This window comes from Lutjanus erythropterus, chromosome 7, assembly GCF_056507025.1.
Source record: "Lutjanus erythropterus isolate fLutEry1 chromosome 7, fLutEry1.hap2, whole genome shotgun sequence".
Lineage (NCBI taxonomy): Eukaryota > Metazoa > Chordata > Actinopteri > Lutjaniformes > Lutjanidae > Lutjanus > Lutjanus erythropterus.
In genome coordinates this window covers 15863286-15890264 of record NC_139323.1, presented here as the reverse complement: position 1 = coordinate 15890264, position 26979 = coordinate 15863286, and the positions used below count along the sequence as shown (strand labels likewise).

The 26979-nt window shown below is 39.3% G+C and overlaps 1 protein-coding gene across 1 annotated transcript; it reads right to left on the bottom strand.

Moving 5' to 3' along the window:
• Positions 1-6079: 6079 nt before the first annotated feature.
• rgmd (RGM domain family, member D) lies at positions 6080-24691 on the bottom strand. Its single transcript, XM_084722919.1, has 5 exons — positions 24541-24691; positions 19119-19159; positions 16851-16999; positions 11440-11951; positions 6080-7718 (listed from the first exon to the last, which is right to left on the bottom strand). Exons 2-5 carry the CDS (start codon positions 19154-19156, stop codon positions 7044-7046), a joined length of 1374 nt encoding a protein of 457 aa, XP_084579045.1. The 5' UTR covers positions 19157-19159; positions 24541-24691; the 3' UTR covers positions 6080-7043.
• Between the last annotated feature and the right edge of the window lie 2288 nt (positions 24692-26979).

The window sequence follows — 26979 nt, the reverse complement described above, 5'->3', positions numbered from 1 at the left end:
ATGAAATCGATGCAAAAGACAAAAGATGAAACGAGTTGTAACAAGTAAAACACATAAAGTAAAACAACGTAAAAGACAACAAGGTGAAAGGTGAATAAGACAAAACAAGGTAACAAGAGGCAACAAGATGAAAATGATGTAAGAAGATGTAACAAAATGGAAATGATGTAAAAGAAGTAACAATAAGAAGGGTAGACCATGGAGAAAAGGTGAAGTCCAGTTACCTTTGCACAGAAACAGCCAATAGAACCATTTATTTTTTGAGCGCATTTCAGAGCCTGTACTTTTCCACATTTATTTGAGTGAAGAAGTTGAATCAGGACTCCCACTTTTACCAGAGTGTTTTTGTACACACAGATCTGTACTTCTACTTGAATAAAGAATGTGTGTACTTTTGCCACCTCTGCCTATAACAGAGAATACATATGAAGAGGCAGAAACCCAGGGGATGCAACGTGTTTACTAAAGTAGGACTGCCAATCATGCAGTGTTATTTTTTCCCCCAAGAATCTCTATCACACAAGCCAGGAGCGAATGATTTGATATGTAGGTCAATACCCATTCTGGAGTGAGCCAGTGGGTGAGATATGTCTAGTTGCTCGCTGTCACTCTGATTATTGAGGAGACACAGAGAGATTGAGTTGGTCAGGTATGAGAGAGCCTGCGGTATGAGATAGCTGTGTAATCGCTGCGAGTAGAGCAGTCTAAAAACCACACACGTACACACACACACACACACAAACTCAGTGAGAAATGAGTAACTTCTCGCTCTTTGTTCTGCAGCAGTGACCCATGTAACAGAGTGTTAATGTATGTGTATGTTGGACGTCTTCTACCCGGTGAAACAATCAGACTCTGAGTGCATCATTAAGCAAAATGCTTCAGCGAGAGGAGGTTAGGGGGTCTCGCGAGTCATCAGGAACTGCAGGAATGATGCAAGGTGATCGTTTAAGGAGCCACTCGTGAGACTGAAGACAAACACAGTCTTCCAAGAGCAGCTGAATGAGTTAGCAACTACAGCTGACCGACATCACATGGGTCATTTAGCATCAATAAATCGAGTCTAAGCAGCTCAAATGCAACTATTTTTCTCCAAAAGATATTTTTGTGACTCACGCAAGAGGGTTTTTCCACACGTTAGAATTCATCTAGTTCTATATGAGCTGTTATTATCGTGTAATATGCATCAGAATATCCTCACCAACTTAAAATATGTCCCCTTATAAAGGGACAGTTCACTCCAAAAGTTTTATGTGTAGTACCTGTTGTTTTTACCTGTAGAGTTATTTAACCATCTAGATTGTTTTGGAGTGAGTTGCTGAGTTTTGAAGATGCCGCCTGTTGACATGTCTGTCCTCTTTCAAATATAATGCAACTATGGAATCATGTCCTGTTTACTAATGATAATAATTCCACTATAATCCACAATAATCCACAGAATTTGTTGCCTGCAGTTTCATGAAGGAACTATTTTCTTTCTGCAGTAGAATATACCAGAACTAATTTCTTTTTGGTATTAATGTAGGAAGTATTTTCTTTTTGCAGAAGAATCTGCCAGAACTGCTTTATTTATACTAGAAATGCAGAAGCTATTTTCTTTCTGTAGTAGAATCTACTGGAACTGCTTTCTTTCTGCTAGAAATTAAGGAACTTTTTTTTTTTTCTACAAAAAAGAAGGCAGACGGGTGATGCAACCCATACCAAAACGATCTAAATGGATAAATAGCACTGCATAAAAGAGGAGACATAGGAAACATATGTATCTTTGAGGTTTTTGAGGTGAACTGTTCATCAATATCAAAGTAATTTTTTAAGCCCTGTAATGCTCCGAGCGCTTGATCATCATCTCTTGATTCAAAAATCTCTCCTCATCAAGGCCACCTCATTTAAGTCTAAGGAACATCTTGCATTAAGACAGCCATCAATCTATCCATTATCAATCAAGGAGAGGACTCACACACCACTATCTATTTATCTTGCCAAGTGCTCTATTAATATCAAATTAATTTCCCCATTGAGAGTATCAATCACTCAAGCAGTTTTTTTCTCAACTCATTAGCTTGGTAATTGTCCTTGTTTACAGGGGAAAGTCAAGACAAGATGGCTCAAAGAGGGGTGGACGAGCAGTCTGTACAGGCTCGAGCAGTTTCCTGCAAACCTGTGCTACATCCTTCCTGCTAATAAACATGGACAGGACTCCTCTTCACTCTGTCAAGATTTGACATATTCTTCATTTCCAATTTTAAGAACTGTAGAACATTTTCATTGTCAATCCATATATTTTTTTAAAAAAATGAGCTCCCAAATTTTAGATGTTGAGAAGTTGTCAAGAATCTCAGTGTCTTTGAACAGACTGAGAGGGCGCTCTCACATGGGGTTGTTATATAAGGCTGGTGCTGCCTGACAGAGCTGTCAGATGGCTGCATCTCAACAGATGACATCAATCAAGACGAGGCCCGCAGCTTTTTAGCTTTGTTTCAAATTATGAAGCAAATGGAAGGACGCACAAACACGGCTTACGAGTCATCAGCTCAGTTTACAACGTTTAGAGTCATGGAATCACATAGAAGATGAGCCCAGTGGTGCTAAAAGAACCAGTGTGAAAATTCTCCAAATGAAAATCCTGTGGCCAGATTCCAGCTGCTGTGTTCTAAAATGTAATTGAATGATCAAAAGTGAAAGTACTTTTTCTGCAATAAAATGCCCCCTGTGACTGATGTGACATTATTAGATTGTTAATACAGATGCATCAGTGAGTAAGCAGCATTTTACTGCTGGAGCTGCTCCAGGTGGATCTAGTTTTAACTTTTATATTAGGGGACTGGGTTTTTTGGGGCCAACACCCAAATGATACTAGGGATTTAACCATTTTGTGATATTGAGATAACTCTAAAATAACATCAGGGAACTGAAACAGTAAACTTTCACTATTTTTTGTAATACTACGCCAATAAAATTGGCTGAATAATAGATCTGTCTTGCTCTACTTTATGTACAGTCAGGTAGTTTAATCAAATGGTTCATAACCAAGGATTTGGGTCCATCCAAAGGAACATAAGATTAATTAGATTAATTAATTAATTATTAATTAATTAGAGAGGAAAGAAGAAAAAAAAATTAAGTTCAGTTGCACAAATTTCTGTTCTTTTTTTCTTGTTTTTGCTTTTTGCTTTTTGAGGTTTGGTAACCAGAAAGTTTTCTCTAACTTTATTTGAAGGGGTGTATGTGTAAGAATGATATGAAACTGTCATAAGCTTGATATAACACATGTCATCAACTGTTGTCATTCAATAATGTTATTTTCTATGCAAAGTTAGGATTCTCAAACTTTGCATTATATATGACATAATCAACAGTCATAAACATTCATAAAGACGCCTTCATGTTTATGACAGGTGTCATGTCATATCTGATGCATGCCCAGTGTGTACATTACACCATCACTTTTTGGGAGCTCACCTTTTTTCCCCCTACAGAGACGGCTGTTTTTCGGCATGAACAGGACGCGGATTGGTCAAATAGCAAACCAGCCTATTATGATGCTGCAGTGGTTCACTTCACGACATACATGCCAATATCTTTATTAAAGTGAATTAGTGATGATTCATCATTATGCATGAATCATAGATCAGTAACAGCCTAATTTTATGCATGATCCCTGATGATACAGAAAAATAGAAATGCATGGCAAAAATGTGTATATTGTGAACATTTTAGAAAATTTCACAAATCATGTTTTCAGGAGACGTCATGTCTTAGTAAGAGGACCCAAGCTCCACCTGGCTCTGCTGTAGTTCTGGTTCTTATGCCTCTTAAATTATTTTATAAGATCATCATCATTTTTTTAATGTAAAATCATAATCTGAAAAGTAACTAGTAACTATATTTGTCAGATACATTTTGAAGAGTAAAAAGTATATTTCCCTCTGACACACGGTGGAGTATAAAGCAGCACAATAAATGGAACAACTCAAATATGAATCAAGTAGAGTACTGGAGTACATGTACTTCTTCTCCTCCATCTCTCCACTGTCTTTATGTGAAGAAATGGAGTTTAGACACGATTGCATGCGTGACGAAACATGCTGTCACTCAGAGAAATACTTTTAACTTCATTCAAGATATAAATTAAATCTACTAATTACAGAGCATTAATTCTTAATGTCTTGATGAGGAGTGTGCAGGAGCTTTCTTAATTGCATTTTTGATGGCGATCAGACCCGATCACATCAGTCGTTCCAATAGCAGCACTCATTGTTCACATATAGTGCAAATATCAGCAGCCGTGCGTGTGTGTTGACCCTAACCTGGTGTTAACCACAGACTAAATCCTATTTGGAGCCATGCAGCGCTCTGGCAGACAAAAGCAAAGCCAGCAGCCAGCTCAGCACTCAGAGGTAACATTTACACAGGGGACTGAGAACATACTGTGGATCCCTACAGCTACACAGTCAGCTTGTCAAAACTGTCTTTATACTGAGAGCCGCCAGGCCTTATGGACTGAGGACCCCACCAGGACACAAGTGGTATTACAAAGCACATAGTTACTGTGAAAACAGAGCGTGTGACCACGTTAATCCTACAGAAAGGCTCATAACCCTGATTTGAGAGGCAATGGGAGCTGATAGAGAACCTCTTAACACAATTACCTGCCTTCATATGATGTTAGAGCTGCAGCGATTCATCAGTTAACCAATTAGTTAATTAGGTAATTAATTAACCAAATAGCCCACTGCTTTGATAATAGATGAATTACTTTGGTAAATTTTCAAGTGAAACATCAAACATTTGTTGGTTTTGGGTTCTAAAATGTAAAGATTTGTTGCTCTTCTTGGTTATGATAGTAAATGAAGAGACTTGTGGTTTTTGTTGGTTGGACAGGAGAAGCAATGTGAGCTGTGACAGGTCGATATGAGACCGAGCCATCAGCCAAACGAGACGTCTCTCTACTTTATATATAGTTAAATAGTTTAGCTTTCCAACCTCAGATATTGACCCTTTCAAGGGTTCATAAGATAAATGTAAGGGGTCAAAAGATGCCCACCGGAAGAGGAAAGAAGAAGAAAATGAAAGTTCTGCTTCACAAATTTGTGTTAATTTTCTTGGTCTTTTCTGTGACTTTTGCTTTTTTGCATGTGACAGTGGACAGTTGCACCTCTTTGTGTCTTGAATATGACCCCTAACCAGATACTGCTTTTTGAACTGTGGGAACCACTGGGTAAATTTTGGGCAGCACTTTATTTGAAGGGGAGCGCACAAGACTGACATGACAGTCACAACTGTAACATGACACCTGTCATGAACACGAAAGAATCTTTATAAAAGTTAATGACTGTTTTCATGTCACTTTTAATGTAAAGCTTGAATTCCAAAACAATTTCAACTTAGACAACATAATTGATCAAGTGACACTTAATAACAGCAGTCATGAACATACATAAGGACTCCGCCATGTTCATGACAGATGTCAGTTTTTAAAAATCTTCTGTATTTTATTAGCTTGTCATGAGATTTTTTTAATGTAAAATCATAGTTGGAGGAATAACACAACTATATTGGTCAAATATGTTTTGTTGAGTAAAAAGTACAATATTTAGGTCAAAATGTTGTGGAGTAAGTTTAAAATAGCACAAAAATTGGAACGACAAAAATTAAGCTGCATTTTCACATTCTTTGTCATTTTATAGACTAAACAATGACTCGATTACAGGGTTTCTACAGGTTTCAGTAAGTTATATTTTAAACGTTTAAGACCATTATGAATGCTATTTCAAATCCAATCAGGCAAAAAAAAGTACAGTTCCTACATGCACAGTTTACTTTAGTTGATACTGGTTCCATCATCCATCATTTTTTAAAACCTGTCAAAATCATATTTTAAGGCCAACAGTTCAGATGAGTTTATTTTAGACTTTTTAAATAACAACAGAAATGAAACCCTGTATTTACTGTGAAGTTAATACAGATCAGTCAACAACATCGATCATTATTTGCTGCTTTATATGTGCTGGAAAAGAATCTCCATCCTCTGTCCAAGACATGAGGTGCAAGAATGACAAAAAAGAAGAAAAATAGACCATTTTCTGGAGTGCCCAACACTTTAATACAGAAAATTACATATACAACACAACACATATTAGTTTACTTTTCTTACAATGTCTCAAAATAGCCTACTAAACACAACAAATGTAAAACATATTACAGTTAAAACATCTATACACAGGCAAATGTACACAATATAAAACACATATATACACTCTTTTAATATATTATTATATAAAGATTTGTGTTTTTTTTTAACCTTTAAAACTGGAAGCCAAACAGCTTGAAGAGGGAGTGTTTCACAGAAGATGAGAACTGTTGAATATCACACTGACACATCATCTTATGTTTATGGATAGGTAGTTTTTACAAACAGTTGTTGGATCCTGTGTTTTCAGCTTGCCGATTTCTGAAACAACAGCTGAAGCAGACAAAGAAATAACATTTAAATACACAAAACTTGCTGTTAAAACCGTTAAGTGCTATTGATATTACTGGATTATACAGGATCTAGAAGCCACACAGAAACAGCGTATACACAGTATGGAATTACATACGCAGCTTCGTACACAGTGGAGTGTTTGGAGGTTGTGCATTCTCTCAGTAAAAATGAAATATTTACAAAAAACTAATTTCTGTTTAGCTGCCTCGATGTCAGCACACACAATTATGAGATTAGCCTTTTAACAAACTGTTGTAAACCAGTTAATAGTAAGTATTTGAAAATGGTGGACATGTTTGGCTTGAAATGATGTGACCCATGTGGAAATCCACAGAAGGAGCGAAGCAGGAAGAAATGCCATCTTTCATGATAGTGAAATCCTTCAAATGACAAAAACAGAAAAAGATCACAACATTCACAAATCACCCCCCCCCCCCAAAAAAAAAAAAAAAAATTACAAATACATGTCTGAGCTCTAGTCACTCTTTCCTCAAGCTGGTAATGCTTCCACGTTCTGTTTGTCTCCACGTTTAAAAATCATTTATATTTATTTTATTTTTCACAAAAGCAGCAGAATGAAGAGCAGGAGTGAGAGCAGGGAGCCGGACATGTGTGACACCCCTCGGTTGGAGAGACGAGGAGTCCTCGGGGAATTCTGCTTCAGTTTACTGGGCGGCAGCGCCTTTAAATCCTCCAGAGCGCCGTACGCCGCCATGGAGAACTCAGGGTCTCCTGTGGTCAGCAAGTCAAACACGCAGGACTGAAAGTACACATCCTCCACCTGCAGAGTCTCTCTACACTTGGCTGTGGCCCGCTCCACTGTGTAGACCTGGTGAGGAGGCCGCAGAGGGCCCAGCTCCGTGCTGGTGCCCTGCAGGCGCGGCTGCTGATTCTGGCGGCCCAGCGTGTGCTCCTTGATGAGCTCGTTGCGTGGGCAGCCGTGCAGGCAGAGCTGCAGGCCGCCATTGTCCTCAGAAAAGTCCAGGGTGTCCTCCGGCATGCGGATGGCGAAGGTCAGGTAGCTTCCCACGCGCCGGACGATGATGGAAGTGCCAATGTAGCGGGCCTGTATCTTCACCTGCCGGCCCACGCCAGAGCCACCGCGCTCTACGATGGTCAGGCTCTCGCCGCCGCTGCGAGTCCCATCCTGAAAAGCCAGCGGCAGATCTTCTGTGGTGGCCTGGTACACCTTCTGATCTGTACAGCCGTGGTATGACTTGAAGATCACTGTGATCTGAAATAAGAGGAAAAGATCAGTACTGAGTAACAGATTTCAACATTTTACAAAACTAATTTTAGTTTTATTATATTACAGTTAGAGTTATAGTCTGCCTTACATAATATAGAGTCATAGGAGTGCCATAAAAAGAATACTTCTTAGAAAGAATAAGAAAATAAATGAGGAAAAAATTATTTGATTTTAAAAAAGTGGTAATATTAAGACAAATAAATAAATGTGGAAATAGTAAGACAAATAAAATATAGTATAAAAATATATAAAATATAAAATATAAAATAATTTATATATAAAATATAAAAATAAAATAATTAAAGCATTTTCATTTATTTATTCACTTTTTATGTATATATTCATCTATATTTATGTTAGAATATATTTATTTTTTCGGCCTATAAATTACTTACTTATTTTTTTAATCCATTTTCTTTAAATATCTTTTTTTTTTTTAAAATCCCTTTAACAGATCTATCCATAAAATAAAGAAAAATAAAGGGTTAAAATAAATTTTTAAAAAAGTAAATACTGTAAAACTAAGCAATTCATGTAATAACTGCTGTTTTAAATAAACAAATGAATATATATAGAATAATCTGAATAAATAAATGTGACATGTAAATGATAGTAAATTAGAGCAACTTATATGCAAAAAATATATGTAATCAAAAATATATAAATGTTTATACAGAACTAAATAAGTAAATGTGAAAATAAATTAAAATACTTAAAATTTTTCTTTCTAATTTAATATGTTTGTATTTACACATTTATTTATTCTTTTACTTATTTGTCCTTACATTTTTTTTATATTTTCCATCTTTTTTTTTAGAGGTTTTTGTTTTTTATATGTCATTCCTATGACTCCATAACATAAAGCAGCTGATACATGAGCTTCACAGTCACAGTTGCATAAATGTAATGATAAGCACTACAGCTGTGCGATATCAATATTCTACTCAGGTGTATTATCATTTTGACTGTTCAATATCAATATTTCGTCTGCACAGTGGTGTCAACTCAATTGTTTTGTTTTCTTGTTTATTTTTTAATTTATTTTAATATTCTTTATATTTTATCTTGTTTATTTTGTTCCTATTTTTTTTATATTGTTCCTGTTTTTTTTTTAATATATCCTCTTGTTGATATCACTTTTTTTTATGCTTTTTTCTATTTTGCTATCCACTTTGCTGCTGTAACACTGTTAATTTCCCTGTTATGGGACTAATAAAGGGTTATCTTATCTGACAAATGATGCTCAAATGAATCTTGACTAACAGTGGTACCAATTTGAGCCACAAGGTGGCAGCAGGGAGCTGCTGTGGAAGCTGTTCGTGGGCCACATTGGCCTCCTTTCAGAGCAGCAGTGACTTTTTTCCCTCTCTTGTGCCAATTCATAACTACTGCAAAATGTTCAGAGGACTGCTGTCACTGATCCACTGCATTGCAATCACTCAAATAAACCACAAATGAAATCACTGTGTGGTCACTATCACCGGCCCTTTCTTACCTAAAACAAATTACTACTGTAGCACTAAAATAACAATAACTCCTCTAGTCTTCCCCGAGTGTTGGCTCACACAACAAGGTTTCGTAACAGCCTCAAATCTCCATGTATCTTCCAACACTTCTCCTCCGCTGGCACTGCTGGTGCTTACTCAATGACTGACTGTGATTTGTATTCCAGCTGAGCTTTGAAAAACTGTGGCCTAACCTCTGTTTCTTCAAAGTATCCTGACAAAGCGGTGGCTGTGGTTGAGTTTACACTTACAGGGATAGTGTATTTGATGGATGATTTCCTGTCTCAAGTCTGGCAGCTGAAAACAACTCCAAAAGCATGACGGGGGCATGCGGGTGCTGGCACACACAATACCCACACTACAAGGTTTGAATTAGGCTGCACACTGCAAATGGCCCTTTGAAAGAGTTTGTTCTGAAATCCTCAGTTCAAAATCAGCCTGTTCAATTAAGAGAATCAAAAAGCCGTCACTGCTGCCCAATTATTCCTTTATTTTTCCACATTATTCCATATTTACACAAAAAGCAGCCAGTTAATTATTTGACCAGAGGGGTGAAAAAACATTCCAGATCGTGGCGGTGGAGGAAAATGTTTGAGTGAGCGTTAATCACTACCATATGACCACCCATGTGTTAAAGGTAGAGCGCTCAAGCATGTCTGTGATTCAACACCGCTGAAGGACTCCCCTCCTCTCTCTGTTCCCTCATAGATCTGAAGGAGCTCCAAGACAAGAGGAATGCTGGAGGCTCGAGAGGCACCGTGGAATGACGATTAACTTCACATGTTTGATACTTTATGGCAATACTTGAGTTAGCAAGCCAGGGCTCAGAAACAGCCTGCTCATACAGGCCACTGGCTTCAAACTTACTAAAAGGTGTTCATTTCTAACGTGGATGGAGGCGGTTGTCGTGAGAAAGGCACTTCTTCCACAAGGGGATGCAAAATAAATCTGAGGGGACAGAATTTTCTCTTTTTTTGCCAGATTTTTTTTTTCTTGTGAAATCCTAAATAGATCTACCAATACAGGTCATCTTAAATGTGAGAGGGTTTGTTTCATCTGAAGGGGTCACACGCCAAAAAAGATGGGAACTAGGGCTGCAACTCACGATTATTTTCATTGTTGATTAAACAACTACTTGTTTCCTCTATAAAACGTCAGAAATATAAATGAATAAATGTTCCCCAAACAAAATATGAAGTCCTTAAATGTCTTGTTTTGCCCACAAACCAAAGATATTCAGTTTACTATCATAGAGGAGTAAAGAAACCAGAAAATATTCACTTTTAAGAAGCTTGGCTCAAAAGAATGTGACAGTTTTCCTTTAAAAAATTACTCAAACCAATTAACTGCTCATCAAAATATTTGCTATTTCATATTTGACAACTAATCAATTAATCGTTGCAGCTCTAGTTTATTTTGTTTTAAGGGCTCACAAGCCAAAAAAAGTTTGGACCCACTGCTCTAAATCACGACTGCAACTATTTGCTTGAGTACTTGTTGATTAATCTGCCAATTAGTTCATTGCTTTTTTTTTTTTTTTTTTGATTAATTGGTTTCTCTATAAAACACTTTATTAAAATTTGTGAAAAAATGACATTCACAATCTCTTTGAGTCCATGGTGTCTTTACTGTGTTTGTTTTTCTGCACTTCAAAAGCTAAAGATTTTAATTTACTGTCAAATGTGCAAAAGAGAGCAGCAAACCATTGCATTTTCCGATCTAAAACCACAGAATATTTGGCATTTTTGCTAGGAAAATAATTGAAATGAGCAGACGATTGTCAAAACAGTGATTAATTAATTTTCTCTCAATCACTAATCAACTAATCATTGCAGCTCTACTCTCAGCTAGGGCTGTGTAATGGCAAGAATCTAGTGATATGATACAAACCACGAAACAGGGTTTTCGATTTAATACATAATATGGTACAGTATAAAGAAAACACCACCATTCATAAAATCTGAGGTTAAAAAGTTAACTGCTTTATGCAATCAGAAAAGTGAAGACAGATAAAGGCACTGCTATCTGTTTGGGGTTAAACCCCGACACACCCCAAAATGAGCCACTCCCATGAACCTTTGCATGTATCATGACATCATGACACAGTGTTTGGAGAATTGATACAGTATCACCACACATAATATTGTGATATTCAAGTGTATCAATGTTTTCTTACACCTCGACTCTCGACCAATCCTTACCTTGCTGGTTGCTGTAGCACTGGAGCCCAGGACAACGGGCACGTTGGTCACCTGCACCGACAGGAAGCGGTTGTCAATCAGAGGCCACGCCCCTTCCACCTTGCAGGTCTGAAACTCATCGCGGAAAGTCCGTAGGTGCGGGTCTCCAAATAATCCACAGTGGGCGTATTTCTTCTGCTGACCCGCCGAGCCCGACATGAGGACCCGGTTCTCGTAGTCGCACAACTCTGACACGGCCGGTCGAGACGTGCTGGGGACCTTGGCCGAGGACGTGGGCCCATCACTGGAGCAGTTGTGCTGAGAGAATAACTCCTTGATGCGGAAGACGGCAGAGTGGTAGACCAGGTCGCCCCTGCAGCTGCGTGCCTGCCGCCTGGTGCACAGGGCATAGGCCCGCAAGGCGATGCAGTAGTCCACGTCCAGAGCCACGTCCTCCTGCAGACCACTGGAGGGTGAGGTAGAAGCAACATACTCCGCATTACAGCGCTGGATTCGACACTGCTGGCAGTGAGCTGTAAAACAAGACAAATGACCATCAACATTTTGTGTTGTGAAATTGTTAGGCAGATGCTATTTGCTGATGGAGCTATTTACAGCCGGGTGTACACAGCCGAACACGGCAGAGACAAGCACCCAGGTGTCCGTAGCCATCAAGGATATGTGTATGCAGGGTGTAAATAATCAATGTGGCTATTTACACCTGCACGGCCAAGACAAACCACAAACCTAACCAAGTGGTTGTGTTGCCTAAACCTGATCAAACTGCAACTAAAAACTGAAAAACTGTACATAACAGGTACCACTGACAAGTAGTTTTACACATGTCAAATCTTAAGAGTCCAGGGAAGGACTTGCACTTAACTTATTCATCCATCACAGTCTGCTTGATAGTGAATTTAATAAATTAAATAAAGCAGTGAGTTGCTGAATAGCTGCTGTGTGCCTATTCATACCTGGATAAAAATAGACACATCATTAATGCATCACATTTAATGTGAAAATATTTGCATCTCTTCTCATTTTCATCAGAAACCTCCCTCGTTGACAAAATTGCACTGACTAGAGACAAAACTATTAGTCGATTAATGGGCTAGTTGATCAGCAATTAAAAACAACTATTCTGATAACGGATTAATCAATTCAGCAAAAAAAAGTCATGAGGAGTCTTTGGGTTTTGGACTGTCAGGGCTGCAACTAACAATTATTTTCATAGTCAACTGATTAGTTATTATCTTGATAAATTGATTAACAGTTGTTCGTTTTAAAATGTCAGAAAAAGGTGAAAAATGTCGATATCAGTGTTTCCCAAAGCCCAAAATGACATCATCAAATGTTTTATGCCCACAACCTATCAATATTAGTTAATTGCCAAAGACGAGTAAAGAAACCAAAAAATACTCACAATTAAGAAGGTGAAATCAGAGAATTTTGACTTTCGTCTTAGAAAATAACTCAAACTGATTAATCAATTATCACAATAGTTGGTGATTAATTTGATGACTGATTAATTGTTGCGGCCACAGACTGCTGGTTAGACAAAAGAAGCAATATCAAGATGTCCCTTTGGGCATCTAATGAGCATTTTTCACAATTTTTGACATTTTATTGATTGAGCATTTAATCGATTAATCATGACAATAATCAGCAGATCATTTGATGATGAAAATGAGCCCTGATTGCAGCCCTTATGCTGACTATATCCATTAATCTGAACTATGAAGAGTTTCCACCCACCAAGAATCTTAAAATCCATCTGACATTTACGGAACCATTACCTCAGCACAGTGCACGAGGCAGCAGAGTCAAAACTTTTCCACTATCAAGTTTAGCTCAATCAGGAGAGCCATTAAAAGCCAAAATGCGTGAGCTCACGAGGCCACGGTCCCACACTGTGCTCCGGAGTCAGTCGAAACTTATTTCCCCCGACTAGCCCTCACAGAAATAGCATGCAGCCCTCACTGTAGGAGGAAACCAACCTGTATTACTTTGCCTCAGGGTGCTGAATGTGGTTTGGCTGTTGGCTGAGGTAATTGAAGTCCATTAAGCTACGCTGCATGGCATGGCGGGACTCAGTGTATGGGGGCAGCTAATGTGAAGAGGATCATCACAGAAAGAGACACACTTGTCCAGGTCTAAACTGGAAGCTGGAGTGGGGGTGGGAGTGGGGGCAGAAAAGCTCAGCATGTGATATTTGGGTGGTATCGCCTAAATTCAGGGCTTCCTGTGAAGTTATGACTCACAAGTGGGATATTTATTATCAAGGAAAACAAGGACCTGCAACAATGTCTGTGGGAAGTAAAAGTGTGGATATTCATCAAGTTCATTTGAGCTGTGTGGTACTTTCGGGTGGGATGTCTCATATGCTGACTGGGATATCAACTCCTGCTGGATAGATTTTCCATTTCAGATGAGCATCAACCAGCATCCCCAAGACATAAATCACTTTTACAGCTAAAGCAGGATCAGTTGCATCAGACTGCTCTTCTGTTGCGGCAGAATAATCTTCTGTTTACTCCAAAAGCTCCGTCTAATCTCCCAGCAGCATGGACAAAGACAGCAAGATAAGCGTGGAGATTTCACACCAGTGCACGTGAATATTTTCGCACAGTTTCTTCACTTTCACACACGTCTGATGCACTGACTGGAGGGGGCCTGACGGATGATTAATGCAGCTCGCAGTCGCTGCACTTCAACACGAGCCCTGATAAAAACTGAGATGGAGTGTGAGAGGTCAAGTTAAGAGCCATTCTACGTCCCTCCCCTGAATTCCAACGGGCCTCCCCCATCTCGCCGCGAGGTCACCCCAGTCCGCTGTGATTGACACTTTTTGACAATCACTGCCTGCACAGCCGTCAACAACCACACATCTCCCTAAAGTGTCCTTATGCTCCGGCACTTAGTGGGCTACCAACAAGTGTGAGGATGAAGTGGGAAATATGTAAATAAGCAAAATGACCACAAAATAGTGTTTATATATGTTAGTATATTAAAGATTAGTAGATTTTAGTCAGAGCTGGAGATGTAGACACTGCTCTCTAATGGCTTTAGGCGGCAGAACAGCATTAGTTAAATACTCAATATTTTCACAAACAAAGATACTATGACTGGAGAATAATCATGAGCTGCAGCCCTAGTTGACACTACGTCATTTAAATACTCAAACTTACAAAAAACACCAATGTTTTGGACACAGGTATATTTTAAGACATTAAGAAATGACCTACATCACTCTACACAACATCTAAATGCATTTCGGCACCTATTTATTTGCATATTTAAACCATAACACTACTTTTTCATAAACTTTTAGGTGTTACATCCAGTTATGACAAGGTTCCAAACAATAAAGAGTGGCTTCCAGGTGTCTTTAGATATGTTGCTAGACTAGAGTTGCAAAGATTACTCAATCAGTTGTCAACTATTAATCAACTATTTTGACTATTGATTATTGATTTTTTCTTAAATGTGAATATTTTCTGTTTTTGTTTTTACTCCACTATGACAGTAAACTGAATATTTTTGAGCTGTGGACAAAACAAGACATCTGCAGACATTTTCTAGGGCTTTGGGATTTTTACCACTTTCTGAAATTTTATAGAACAAACAACTAATCAATTAACTGTGAAAATAACTTACTGATTAACCGATGACGAAAATAATCATTAGATGCAGCCCTAAGGTATTGCATATTTAAGAAATGACCTATATATTGCTCTACCTAACATCTTAATCCATTTAGGCAACTATTTTTTGCATATTATATAACCATAACCACTACACTATAAATCTTTCTGGTGTTACATGCAGTTACAGCAAAATGTCAAAACAAAAAAGAGGAAGATGAGGGGTCTCCAGAGGTCAACAATTCAATATAACTGTTTATCATCTCAACACGTAATTGTATAAGCACTTAATTTTTGTATTGCGACATAATGGTCCAAATAAATAACAAAGTTCAATTCTATCATATTCTTGTAATGGTTCAAAATTTACTTTTTTTTACATACTAAAGAAATTTATTGAATGTCCTTAATATTTTTTTGAAAATGCTTTGAAGTCACCAGCATTTGGCAATTTTGAGCCTTGATAATTGAAAATCTCATATTCCTGACAACTTTTGATCATGATTTTAAACTTTTCACCATCATACTAACACAATGCATATTTTTATTAGAGTAACCCTGCCATTATCGGTGTATTACCAATGTTCATAATACTAGGAAAATTTAAACTTGATCTCTCAACTTGGTCCTAGGATCTCGCCACATCACATGAAAAAAAAAAAATCAACTTTACACTCCAAACAAAGGCTGCTCCTAACTCTGGTTGGTTTCTCTGGCAGGGTGATAGAGGAGCGACCAACACGTTCAGAGGCCAAAAAGTTGGACCCCCATGCATGGTAGCTAACAAAGTTAATAAATGAAGCATGAATAGGGGGAAATATCTCGTTCCACTCAGCTTCAACAACAAATAAACACTCAAAACTATGTGATAAAGTTAGACTCGTGGTTTGAATAGTATTAGTGGGCGTCTGGTGTCCGATTAGCTGCATTTTCTGTTTAAAAAACAAGCTCCGTGGTTTTCTTTTGGTCTGACTGCGACTGCTGCTGGACGCCAGTCTGCTAGTGGGCTATGCTAACTGGGAGCTAACCCGTAACTTTGCACAACTTGATAAAACCGTAAGTTCGTCCGAGCTTGTGTTTTCTAAAACCTGATAACCATTCAGCGGTCAGTTTCAGCTTGTCTGGCAACGTTGTTTCAGCAAGAATGGTTATACATTTGTTCAAAAACACATCCATAAAGTAAGTTAACTCGTGCTGGTCGGCTAGCAGCGACACAAGTGTTGCAGCGCAGGCTGGAAGCTGAGATACTCAGCAGCAGCAACAGGACATTACTTTGTTGGTTGTGTACAGAAGGGAATCCTAGAATTGCAAAACTCTCGCGAGATTTGTATGCCTTATTTCATCATCGTGAATGTTACACAAATGCAGTCTGTTTTATGTGTGACAACACTTAAGATTAAATTTAGTTTATGATTAGATATATTAACTTTTAGTTAGGGGTAAGGAAAGATCATAGTTTGGGTTAAAATTACCACTCTCGCGAGATCTTTCCCGTGTCTGGGGTTCCCATCTAAATAAGAACTACTTTGTCTCCGTAGTGGACGGGATACTTTAAAAAACAGTCACTCTTCTCCTTCTTTTAACACCGAAACATTGAAAACTTTAGTAAAAGTGAGTGCGAAACGTCCAAAGTCGTTACAGAGTTTGAGTACAACCACACAACACAAGGCAGACGTTAACTTTTCCCATCTCCACCACCTCCATGACCGATTGGAGAGCGGGACACACAGCGCTCTGCATGCAGGAGAGGAGTGCAGGAGCACGGATTGAAAAAAGCTTCACACTTACCTGGTCGAAACAGCAGCGAAAGTAAAACCATCGTCAACGTTACACAGTCCCAAAGCTGCCGCTTAGCCGTGATTTGTGGTCCGCTTCTCCCCATACCAATCCATTCAGTTAGAATGGAGTTCCTCGACTGCTTCTCATCGACGCTGTGGCTGCGGGAAATCAGACAAAAATTCGTCTTCCTTCCCAAGCGCTGTCATTCAAAAGGGGCCCCTGTCTTCAGGGCGGCTCTACGAGGGAGGGGTCTAAAGTGTAGACGGGGCCCAGAGGTGATTGCTGGCCAATGAAACACTAATTATTCACTAACCACTTGATATTTACATGTAGTGGCAATTACTGGGGATGAGGACAGTGGAAAAGTGCCTTGAAGGACAGGAGGGGTGGTGTGAAATTATAATTGCCCTGATTATAAGTGAAGAATCACAGGGTGTTGTGGTTATAATAGTATTACAACTGCTTATTATCCGCACATATATGACTGAGGGTAAAGCATGAAGCCATTCAGTAAATGCATCCAACTTTTCTCCTGCACAACTCAAACAAGACTAGTAGAAATTTAAACTCTTTGTACTACAAAGCACCCAGGGCCAATTGTTCAGTTTGACTCCCCCTCCCGCTGAGGACAAATGTTTGTGTGTTTTCAGCATTAAGCAGGATCCCCCCACCTGTTGTTTTCTCACTCCAGACTACGCACTTAAATAATAAGAGTTTGATTGACAATTGTGTGTGCAAACTAAGACTATAGAGTGAAGGCAGGTGGTTTGGGGCACTTTTTGGTAGATTACTAGGAAAACCATTTAACATTCTGAAAAATACCTTAACTATTGCATTTAAAACTTGTTACGGATCTCTGCTATTTCTATACTTATAAATACTACACATTAAAATGTTTGTAATATGAGATGGTGGCACTCAATCTCACAGTAGCTCATGCATCTATGGCTCCTGGTAGCAATGATACATGGTGGTTTCACTTCAGAAAAATGTCCCCCGTTTGCTTATTTTTTTGTCCTTTTTTACCTGAATTTTGTTGGAGTGCCATAGCCATCTAGTTTGACTATATTCAGGAGAAGGCAGCCATCTCAGTGGCTGATATCTCCAAAACTCTGCAAAACAATGTAGATTGTCATGGATGAAAAGCACTACAGACCAGAGGAAAATATGTAACTGTCCCTTTAAATGTAGATACCGATAGAGGAAATATGGTGGTGACTTATAATGTGGGCTTTTCTCCATTACACCAAGGTCAAAATACGTTATTCAGTCTTGTTTGTTGGTGCTGTTGTTGTTACAAAGAGGTCTTTTACCTGCTGAAAACATAGGCATTGTCTATTTTTGTCACTTCACACAATTCAGAGAAAAAACTCTGACTCAATTATTTTCTTTCAAGCAAATCTCAGAGTGCTATTATTTTTTCCATTACATTTTCAGCTAGCAACTTGTATGTTACTCTTTTCCTTTTGTGGCCAACTTTCCATCTCTCTCACTCGTTCAGCGACACTCCGTCTTTCATTTGCACAGCTGCTGAGAGGCCGGACCATCTGCAGGCCACATAGACTCACCAGCTCTCAGCCTGAGACACGCGCTGTGGTTTCTGTGCCATGCAAATAAAGAATTTTAACGCACCAAGCAATTAATGGATAAAATATTTGTATTAAGAAAATGAAGGGTTAAAGTTTGTGTAATTTCTAGAATTCAACTAAAAAGTCAAAGCTTTTTGTTGTGGTGCGGCCGGGGTGTTTTGCTTGTAGCTGTGGGTCTCCCTCTGCGCCTCCCTCCTCCTGACTTTATGAGAGAGAAGTGAACCCAGACAGTTATTGGATCACTGGTTTTTCTATACACATGCAGGCTCCTCCGGCCACACAATTGTATGATTCAGGTGGCCTGTCAGTCTTGTGAAAGGTCTTCACAGGCCCATGTTGATGTGGGGCTGATATATATAGTGGAGGGGGAAACGAAGACAGCTCAACCCAAGTGGAACGTTTGGATTGTTCTGAGCTGCCAGAAGGGCCTCTGTCACACTGAATCCACTGTGCCAAGTTTATCCCCCCAGAGGGCTCTACCTTACTCTGTTTGTTCAGCTAATTTTGGAGGCTTGGTTGGTTGATCTGCTTTATGGCTGCAGTGCTTTATGGTCACATTTTAAATCCCCTCAAACAGGTTACACTTGGTATTGTGACAGCTTAGACAGGGAGTAGTGACACAGTGCAGGAGGGAGATCTGTTTGATTGTGCAGCAAATTAAAACAAATTCCTGTGGGACATGTCTCACCTGTTATAGTGTTTGTCTTCGGGGGCAAGTGATGACATTTCCTGCAGAATAAAACACAGTGTTTACTTCAATGTATAACAGCTGAAGATGCTCAGTTTTAGTTAGTGACAGAAATAAGACATGTGCATTAGGACTAGACAAATCAATATTGATATATTATGAATATTATGAAACATGAGATAGTTGCAATGAGCAGTTGGCTGAGTACATCATCGGCCAGTTATTTTGGATGATTTTTGCAATTTTATTTTGCTAATTAAATGATCTGCTGAGTGAGAGGGTCCAAACTGGCCGACCTGTACAGGCTCACTCAGTGGATGGACAGTCTATCTACAAATGCAGCTTGGGCAATTGGAGGAATATATCAGCGACTGGCAACTGTCCTTCGCTGGTGGGTTATTTTGGCGTTTCTTTTGTCATTTTACGTCAGCTGCACAATACTCACCCACTGAGCCAAAGGATGAGTGGGAAGAAAACAGCGTAGAGCTAGAATATTTTCACATCTAACACGGCGAATAAAGGATTGATTTTAACCACACCACAGTTGGCAATTGTTGGAACAGTGAAAAAGACTGAACAAGACTGTTTTGGTGAGTTTTATTTTGGTTTTCTGTTGAGTTTGAATGAAATGTGTTTTTTAGAAGCAGGCAGTTAGAAGCACTTCTTAGTTTAGTAAAAGAAACATTGATTCAGAAGGTGTATGGTTGTATTTTTATGTTTTATTAGGAAAACACGTGTAAGATTATTTCCTTTCTTGACACTGTGAATTTCTTTTGTTTACTGGACAGCCTTTACTGGTAACCTAAAAATATTAAGATAGCCTGTTATTTATAAGCCATATTGCCCAGCTGTAATTTGCATGCCAAAAATAAAGGCAACAAAATCAAAGCCATAGTTCCTCTCAATAAGCTGCTGTCTGCTAAATGAGCTGAGGCTCCACACTGCGGGACTGATGACCACTGAAGCAAACAGTTAATTGATCCAGGTGGACGGTAAGGATGAATTCAGCACATGAAAGAAACTCTGAGACCGCCTGTCAGGCTTGATGGGCGGAGAAAGAGCTCTTTCTTCCCACGTTTCCTTATGAGCGTATTGCATTGCATGACCCAGCAATATGTATATGCTACCAGCTGTAAAACAAGTTGGAGAAAGTGGGTGCAGTATGAGGGTGTATATCAGGTAAAAACTAGGCTGGTATATTTCTCCTGCTGACAGTGGCTCACTTGTTCTGGTACAATAGGAGGGGGAAAAGTCTGAAGAGGTAGTTTCTAAAGACTGCAGAAAGAAAATGTAAATGTTTTGAGGTTTGTATTAAGAATTTCTAAAACCTACAAGAACAGAGGACTCAAAAGCAGTCAAAAAAAAACTAAAGACTTAGCGACAGAAGACGTAGAGTGAAGCGAAAGAGTGAGCAAGAAAGAATGGGAGAAAGGGGGGAAGGGAGAAGGAAAGGGGGAGAAAAAGAGGGAGTGAGGGATTGGGTTTCCTCTGACTGTGTGTCTGGGCAGCTCCACATGTTCCTCATTAAGGTCCTCACACTGTGGGACCAGCTCCACACCGGGATGCTTGTTTTTGTTATTAGGCCCAACGTGCTGTGGTCTGGTGGAAGCCCGAAAAACATGGCCAGTGCAGGACCATCTCCACAGCTTGCTGTCCTCAAACCGAGGAAAAAATAACTGCAGTGACCTCACATATCTGCACCGCAACACGGTCAACATACAGCACTCTTTGAAACCCTGTTGGTAATGCAGTTATACATACATGAAACTGGAAACTTTATATTAAAATCTAATCTGATACGCATAAAATGACTTTTTAAAGCTGTAAACACAAAGCGTTTCCATTGCACAACCCTGAAACATCTGTTCTCTTTGCCTGTTAACGCAGACCATAAACCTTTAACAATTTTCCGGAAATGCAATGTTTACAAAATAATAAAAAAGTACAGTTGCAGGAAATTGTTGATGTGTCATGCTTCTGATTTTTGTTCAATTTCATGCCCATCTAGATTAGTCAACTGAGACATGTATCATGTTTCTTCTCGTGGCTGATAACATCAGAGATTGGAATCAGAAGGAGCACGCGCCCTCTGTAGCCTCCGCTAGCACCACACGGTTGCAATATAAGAGACACACTTATTGAATTTTAAACAGGAACCAGAGCAAATTGACTGTTTTTTTTTTCTGAGGGCCCCCGTCTGAAATGAAGTGGCCTATAGCACAGCTGAGACAGAGAGAGAGATGAAGAGAGATGCAGAAAGCAAGTGTGTCTGGTTCAGGCCTCTCGATGTTAGAGGGGATCTGTTATCTCAGCAGAGATAAGGGAAACTGTGGTGTGAGTGTATACGGGGCAGCGCTGATAGCATCTCCACTCAAGGATCCCACTTACGGCACCCTGATTGATAGCTGACAGCACACACAGGGGGGCTTTTGGAGTGTTTTTGTAGGTACCCTTCAATAGGTGTCCATGCAGGCATCTGTTTACTGTGTTCCTCTGGATCCTTGTCTCTGAATAAACAGGGATTATCACACATGCATATCATCTGAGCAAACAGTCAGGGTGCTGTACTACCTGAAATCTGAACAAGCGATGAACAAGGGTAGAGTTTTATTCTTTGAGTTCAACATAAAAGAAATCCTACTTTATTTTATAATACACTAATGTAATGTAACAAGTTTACTTTTTTTTTTTTAAGAAATCAAATTAGACAATATTAGACCCTTAGAGGGTAGTTAGGGACCATCACAGCAGAACTGTACTGTAAACTAAAGTGATATGACACTATTACTACTACTGTCCCAATTTCAAAAACAATATGTGGATCAGATATTACAAAGGTAGAGGAAGATGATTTGACCAAGGAAATTGGTATCAGTTGTGGCTACTCTGCCAATTGTATGAGTGCAGCCAAAGAAGGTGTGTCTCAAGTAAGTGATGTTTGATTTCACTTTAGCTTACAGTACAGCTCTATTGTAATGTGTCCCTAATTACTCTCTAATAAAGTCTAATAAGACTCTTATACTGTCTAATGAATAACATATTGTTTCTAATTTTTGCATAATTTAATAAAAAAGTGTAGCTTGTTAAGACTTATTTGTGTACTGTAAAATAAAGTGTGACTAAATTCTTTCTTTCTGACTCTTCATAACTTTTCTATTTGTTAGTTTGGTCTTCTCCACACTGAACCAAACTCTGCCCTTTTTCCTCACAGAACAAATGTTGACACAGCGTCAAGCCCCATGCTCATGAAAAGACAGTCAACTGACAGGTAACCCTAGCTCCAGGGTCGCAGGGTCACCCCGGCCTGATGAGGGATGCTGGGTAAAATAAATGGAGAGCAGTACACAGAGGGACCTCTGATGTCTTCAGCCTTAAGGGAGAGAGTTCAGGGCCATTTGATCTCTGACCTAAACCCTGCCTATAGGTGTTTGTATGTGTGTGTTTTGATTGTTAAACCTCTCCCCGAATTCAAATCCTCCAATATTGTTCTACTTTCCTTTTTCCTGGACAAGTTTTTTTCAACCAAATTAATCAAGGAGGGAAAACAGGTCAATGTATGGCTTCACTGAACAGCCTGTGAAGCTGATTCCAATGCATAACTTTGTTTGAACATGCCTCGTCTGTCTCTTTTCCTGACGACACTCCCCCACATCCAGTCATCTGAGCCATGATGCATTATGCAAACAAGCAACAAATTCACCATCAAATAAAGACCTAAGACCATCCCATACTAACAGGAGAAGGCCGTAGGAATCCTCCACTAGTCTTTTTCATCTCTTGTACCTTACTGACTTTTATGCATAAATGCATATCAAGCAGGTTAAAGGGCTGGTTTGTAGTTTTTGAAGAGGGGTTGTATGAGGTACTTATCTATAGTCAGTGTTTTACTCACAGCAGATGGCAGTCAGCGTGCCCCTAGTTTGGAGAAGCAGCAGGAGTACTGGTCTATGAAGCAAAGCAATGACCTGCTGTGGACAGGGTCAAAAGCAAAATGTATTTTAGCCTACCAACCTAAAAATAGCCCTCTTAAAAATCAGTATATGTTTAAGTGTATGCTATATTTAGAATATTTTCACCATTTTACCTCGCTGTCAGACAGCCTTTTCTGTCAGGAACCTGCCTAACACAAACTCTAACCCTTCTATAAGCCAAATATTGCTCTCTCCAAAGCCACCAAACTTTAGTGAATTGAAACTAACCCTGTAAAATAGCAAATTCATACAATAACTCAAACAGAAACAAAAACAATCTAGGCAGTGGTAGTCCAGCAACTCCTGTGATCTGTGAGATAAAATGACAGTTTTTGCCAAAGGAACCTGGTGGTATTTTGCCTTTTTCCATTAGAAAGGGCTTTCTAACATCAAGGTAAAGTGATGAAAATATTCTAAATATAATGTACTCTTAGACTGATATTGATTTAGGTGGCTAAAATACATTTTGCTGCTGACCCTATCCACTGCAGCACATTACTGAGCTTCCTAAACCAGCACTCCTGATGTAAGACACTGACTAGGGATAAGTACCTCATAAAACCCCAATAAAAAATCCCTTTAACATGACAGGGGAAACTTTTTTCTTTCTCCTTCATTTCTATAGATTTGAACACATATTTCTGATATGCAAGTAGTTGAACTGATGTTTAAAATCTCTCATCACGCCCAATGTGTGTGTGTGTCATAAAAGCTGGTTTAGCTTTTTCCATTAAGCTTGCCCTTAACACCTGACAGCTCGAGGCTTAATCTGCAGATGCATCTGTGATAAAGCGTGCCCGTCAGTTAGACTGCAACAGTTGGTATTGTTTCTGCCCTGGCCCACCCAGACGATGACCCTGAACCAGGAATAGATGCTCAGACAATAACTCACGGGTGTGTAAATTTAGCCATTCTGATCTACCAAATTTTTAGCCAAGAAGGCATTCGGAGAATGTTCCCTCATGCTTTAGTTGGTTTAAGGCAGTGAAACATGGAGAAAAATGGCAAGGGTGTACACTGTTATGTACTCCCCCTTATGCACTGAGTACAGATCTGTTAGGTGGAGAAAAGTCTACATGAAGTGCTGGATAATTGATATGGCTGTTTTCTTCCCTCCTTTGCTTTTCAGCAGATGTTTTTCACTTTAAAGAAAAAGTCAGTCCTTATATGGTTATATGAGATTATGCATATCAAACTCTATAGTAGATCCATTTAAAACAATCAAACACCTGCTATGATGAGTGGCTATTTGACACTCCAGTTTGTTAGTGAATTGCTTGATTATCTGTTACATCTTAAGACAATAATTTTCAGTGGAAAAATAACATTCAAAACTAGTCTGTTAATATTAGTTTTATCTTTGTGAAATCTTGGTTAGCATCTTCAGATGTGTATGAATCTGAGGATGTTAGGAATAATTCCAGAGAGGAGGGGAAAAAAAAGAAACTTACCTTGGAGGATGAGTGTGTTTGTGGTATATGCTGTATTGTGAATTGGAGCACTGCTCTAACAGGACGCAGTTAGCCCTCGTTCCCCCTACAACTTCAGCTGGCCAACTAAGAACTTGGGCAGCTACAGGGACAGATAGCCATTGGAATCAAGGCACATGACAACAGCTGTCTGTTTCAAGAATCGGCACTTTGATTAGAGTAGGATGGTAGTGAGCGATGTGGCCTAATTCCCACATATCTGGGTAGGGCACTTCTGTGAAGAGAAGAGGGGGAAAAAAGCAATGAATGGAAAAAAGATCGAAGCACAATCACATGCGTGCATATTCAGAAACATTTGCAAACACACCCACACTTATACTACACTTATATTTGTAGATATTCATAGGCTAGAAAACCATGTGTCACACTTGGAAAGCTTCCCATATTCTCTAGAAGTCCATCAAACACACAGACATAAGGATATGAGTGCAGCCGACCATTGGCCCCAGTGTAAGTTGAGCATGTGTGCAATGTGAATGAGACCTCTGTCTGTTATTATGGTCAATCCTCATCCGCTAGTCTACCCCAGCCCCACCCTGACGGTATCTGTCTCTATCCATTTGCAGCGTTTGTCGTATTTTCCAGTAGAGACAAAAGTAATATGGTCTTTATTAGTCAGTAAACAAACACAGCTAATTAGACACTATACACCCAACAGTACACTAATAAGATGTAGCAAGTTATACTTTGTATCAAAGAGAAAAAATATGTTATTATTTGACTTTATTACAGGTTAATTAGGCACATATTACAACAGAACTGTTCTGTAAACTAAAGTGTATTGTTTCCCACTGTTAGACCTTTCTCTGACTTAATTTGGCCTTTAGTTGGTAGATCTAGTTCACATATTGTCTGTAAATTGGGAAGAAGCAGATATGTGATTTCACTTTAGTTTACAATACAGTTCTATTGCAGTGTTTCCCTAATTACCTGGAAAAGTTTATAAGGGTCTAACAGTGAGAAATATTACAGTTTATGTTACAATACAGTTCAGTTGTAATCTCTGTTGTAACCTCTAATAAGAGTTTAAGAAAGAGTAATAATAAGACAAACATATTAATTTCCAATTTGATATAAAGTACAGATTGTTATGTCTTACTGTAAAATAAAGTTCAACCCAATTCTTTGTGTGTTTTGGCTTTATTTTTGTTGTTTGAACACCCAAGACACCACTGTTAATGCTTGGTAACAATCACCAAAACACTATGGATGCACAGCCTCACCTACATCTAACTCTTTCATGTGGCGTCACTGCTGAAGCACGATATGAGCAGAATTCGCAAACAAGAGGGATCATGCCCCATAATGTGTGTTTGGTTATCAGTTGGCTGCTGCAAACAGGCCGAGGAGATGTGAATGTGATTAACCTTGCCAGACTGACTCAGCGTGCTCGCTCCGGGATATAAGCATGCATTCCCGGTGATTTATAGATGTGGAGTAGTCAGCCACAAGGCCTCGGGCTGAGGAGGAAAGAAGGAGAGAGCAAAACAACAGTACTTAATTCAAGTCTGACAAATATTCTGCAGGAAATCTATACAGACTGCTCCATCAAATCTTTCAGACCCCCTGGTTCTTCCACAGTTGTAAATTGCAACTTGTAAACTCAAATATTCCACATTAACAAAGCTGGAAGAATGAAAAAAAATCACTGCTTTAGTTTACTTTGTGCCGTAATACACCATACTGTTTCTGTCTTGCCCAGACAGCATAGAAAATGCATCTTTGCAAGCTCCCTGGGAAATGCTCCTCGGAGCAGATGTGAATTTCCAATAAAAGTCCATCTTAATCCTGCATGCATTTTTCAAAGTTGTGAAATTGCAAAATACCTCATAGGCTGCATATGATTCATCCCGCATTGTTCTTTCCTCCCTCCCAGAGTTTGTTCTGTCCAATCTTTTTCGGCGAGCAGCTGTTCACGCAGACAGCTGCATCGGCCATTCACTGCAGCCGAGAGGCAATTAAAAAATCAAGCCAATGTTGTGTTTCAGTTGATCCATTTCTATTTCTACATGTAATCCCCTCTCTCATGCCTACCCTCTCTTTTACGTACACACATATGCACACACCAGACACACACACATACCCCATTAAGATTGTGATGGTGGGATGGTATGGAGATTCACTTTTTTCCCCCTAAAGACAAAAGCCCCAAATTGCAGTGACATGGCACCGTTGGATTTGAGGCATTATTGAGGCCCGAGCTGAGAGGAGCCATGTAATCTCCAAGTCTTACTGGTCCACAGATTTTTTCCATATCTTCTTCAGTGGAGGTATGTGGCCACACAAAGTCTGACTGGCGTCGCAGTGGCATTCAGCGGGGGGTTAAATCGAGCCGAGGCCGTGCCTTGTGCCACAGGCACTGATGCATTCTTACAGGACCGTGCATACGTAAACACACAC

Coding starts and splice junctions, on each gene's coding strand:
- rgmd (XM_084722919.1), bottom strand. CDS start 19,156: ATGTCATCACTTGCCCCCGAAGACAAACACTATAACAG. Junction 17,000..19,118: donor GAAGACAAACACTATAACAG/GTGAGACATGTC, acceptor GATTTCCCGCAG/CCACAGCGTCGATGAGAAGC. Junction 11,952..16,850: donor TTCGCTGCTGTTTCGACCAG/GTAAGTGTGAAG, acceptor CTTGTTTTACAG/CTCACTGCCAGCAGTGTCGA.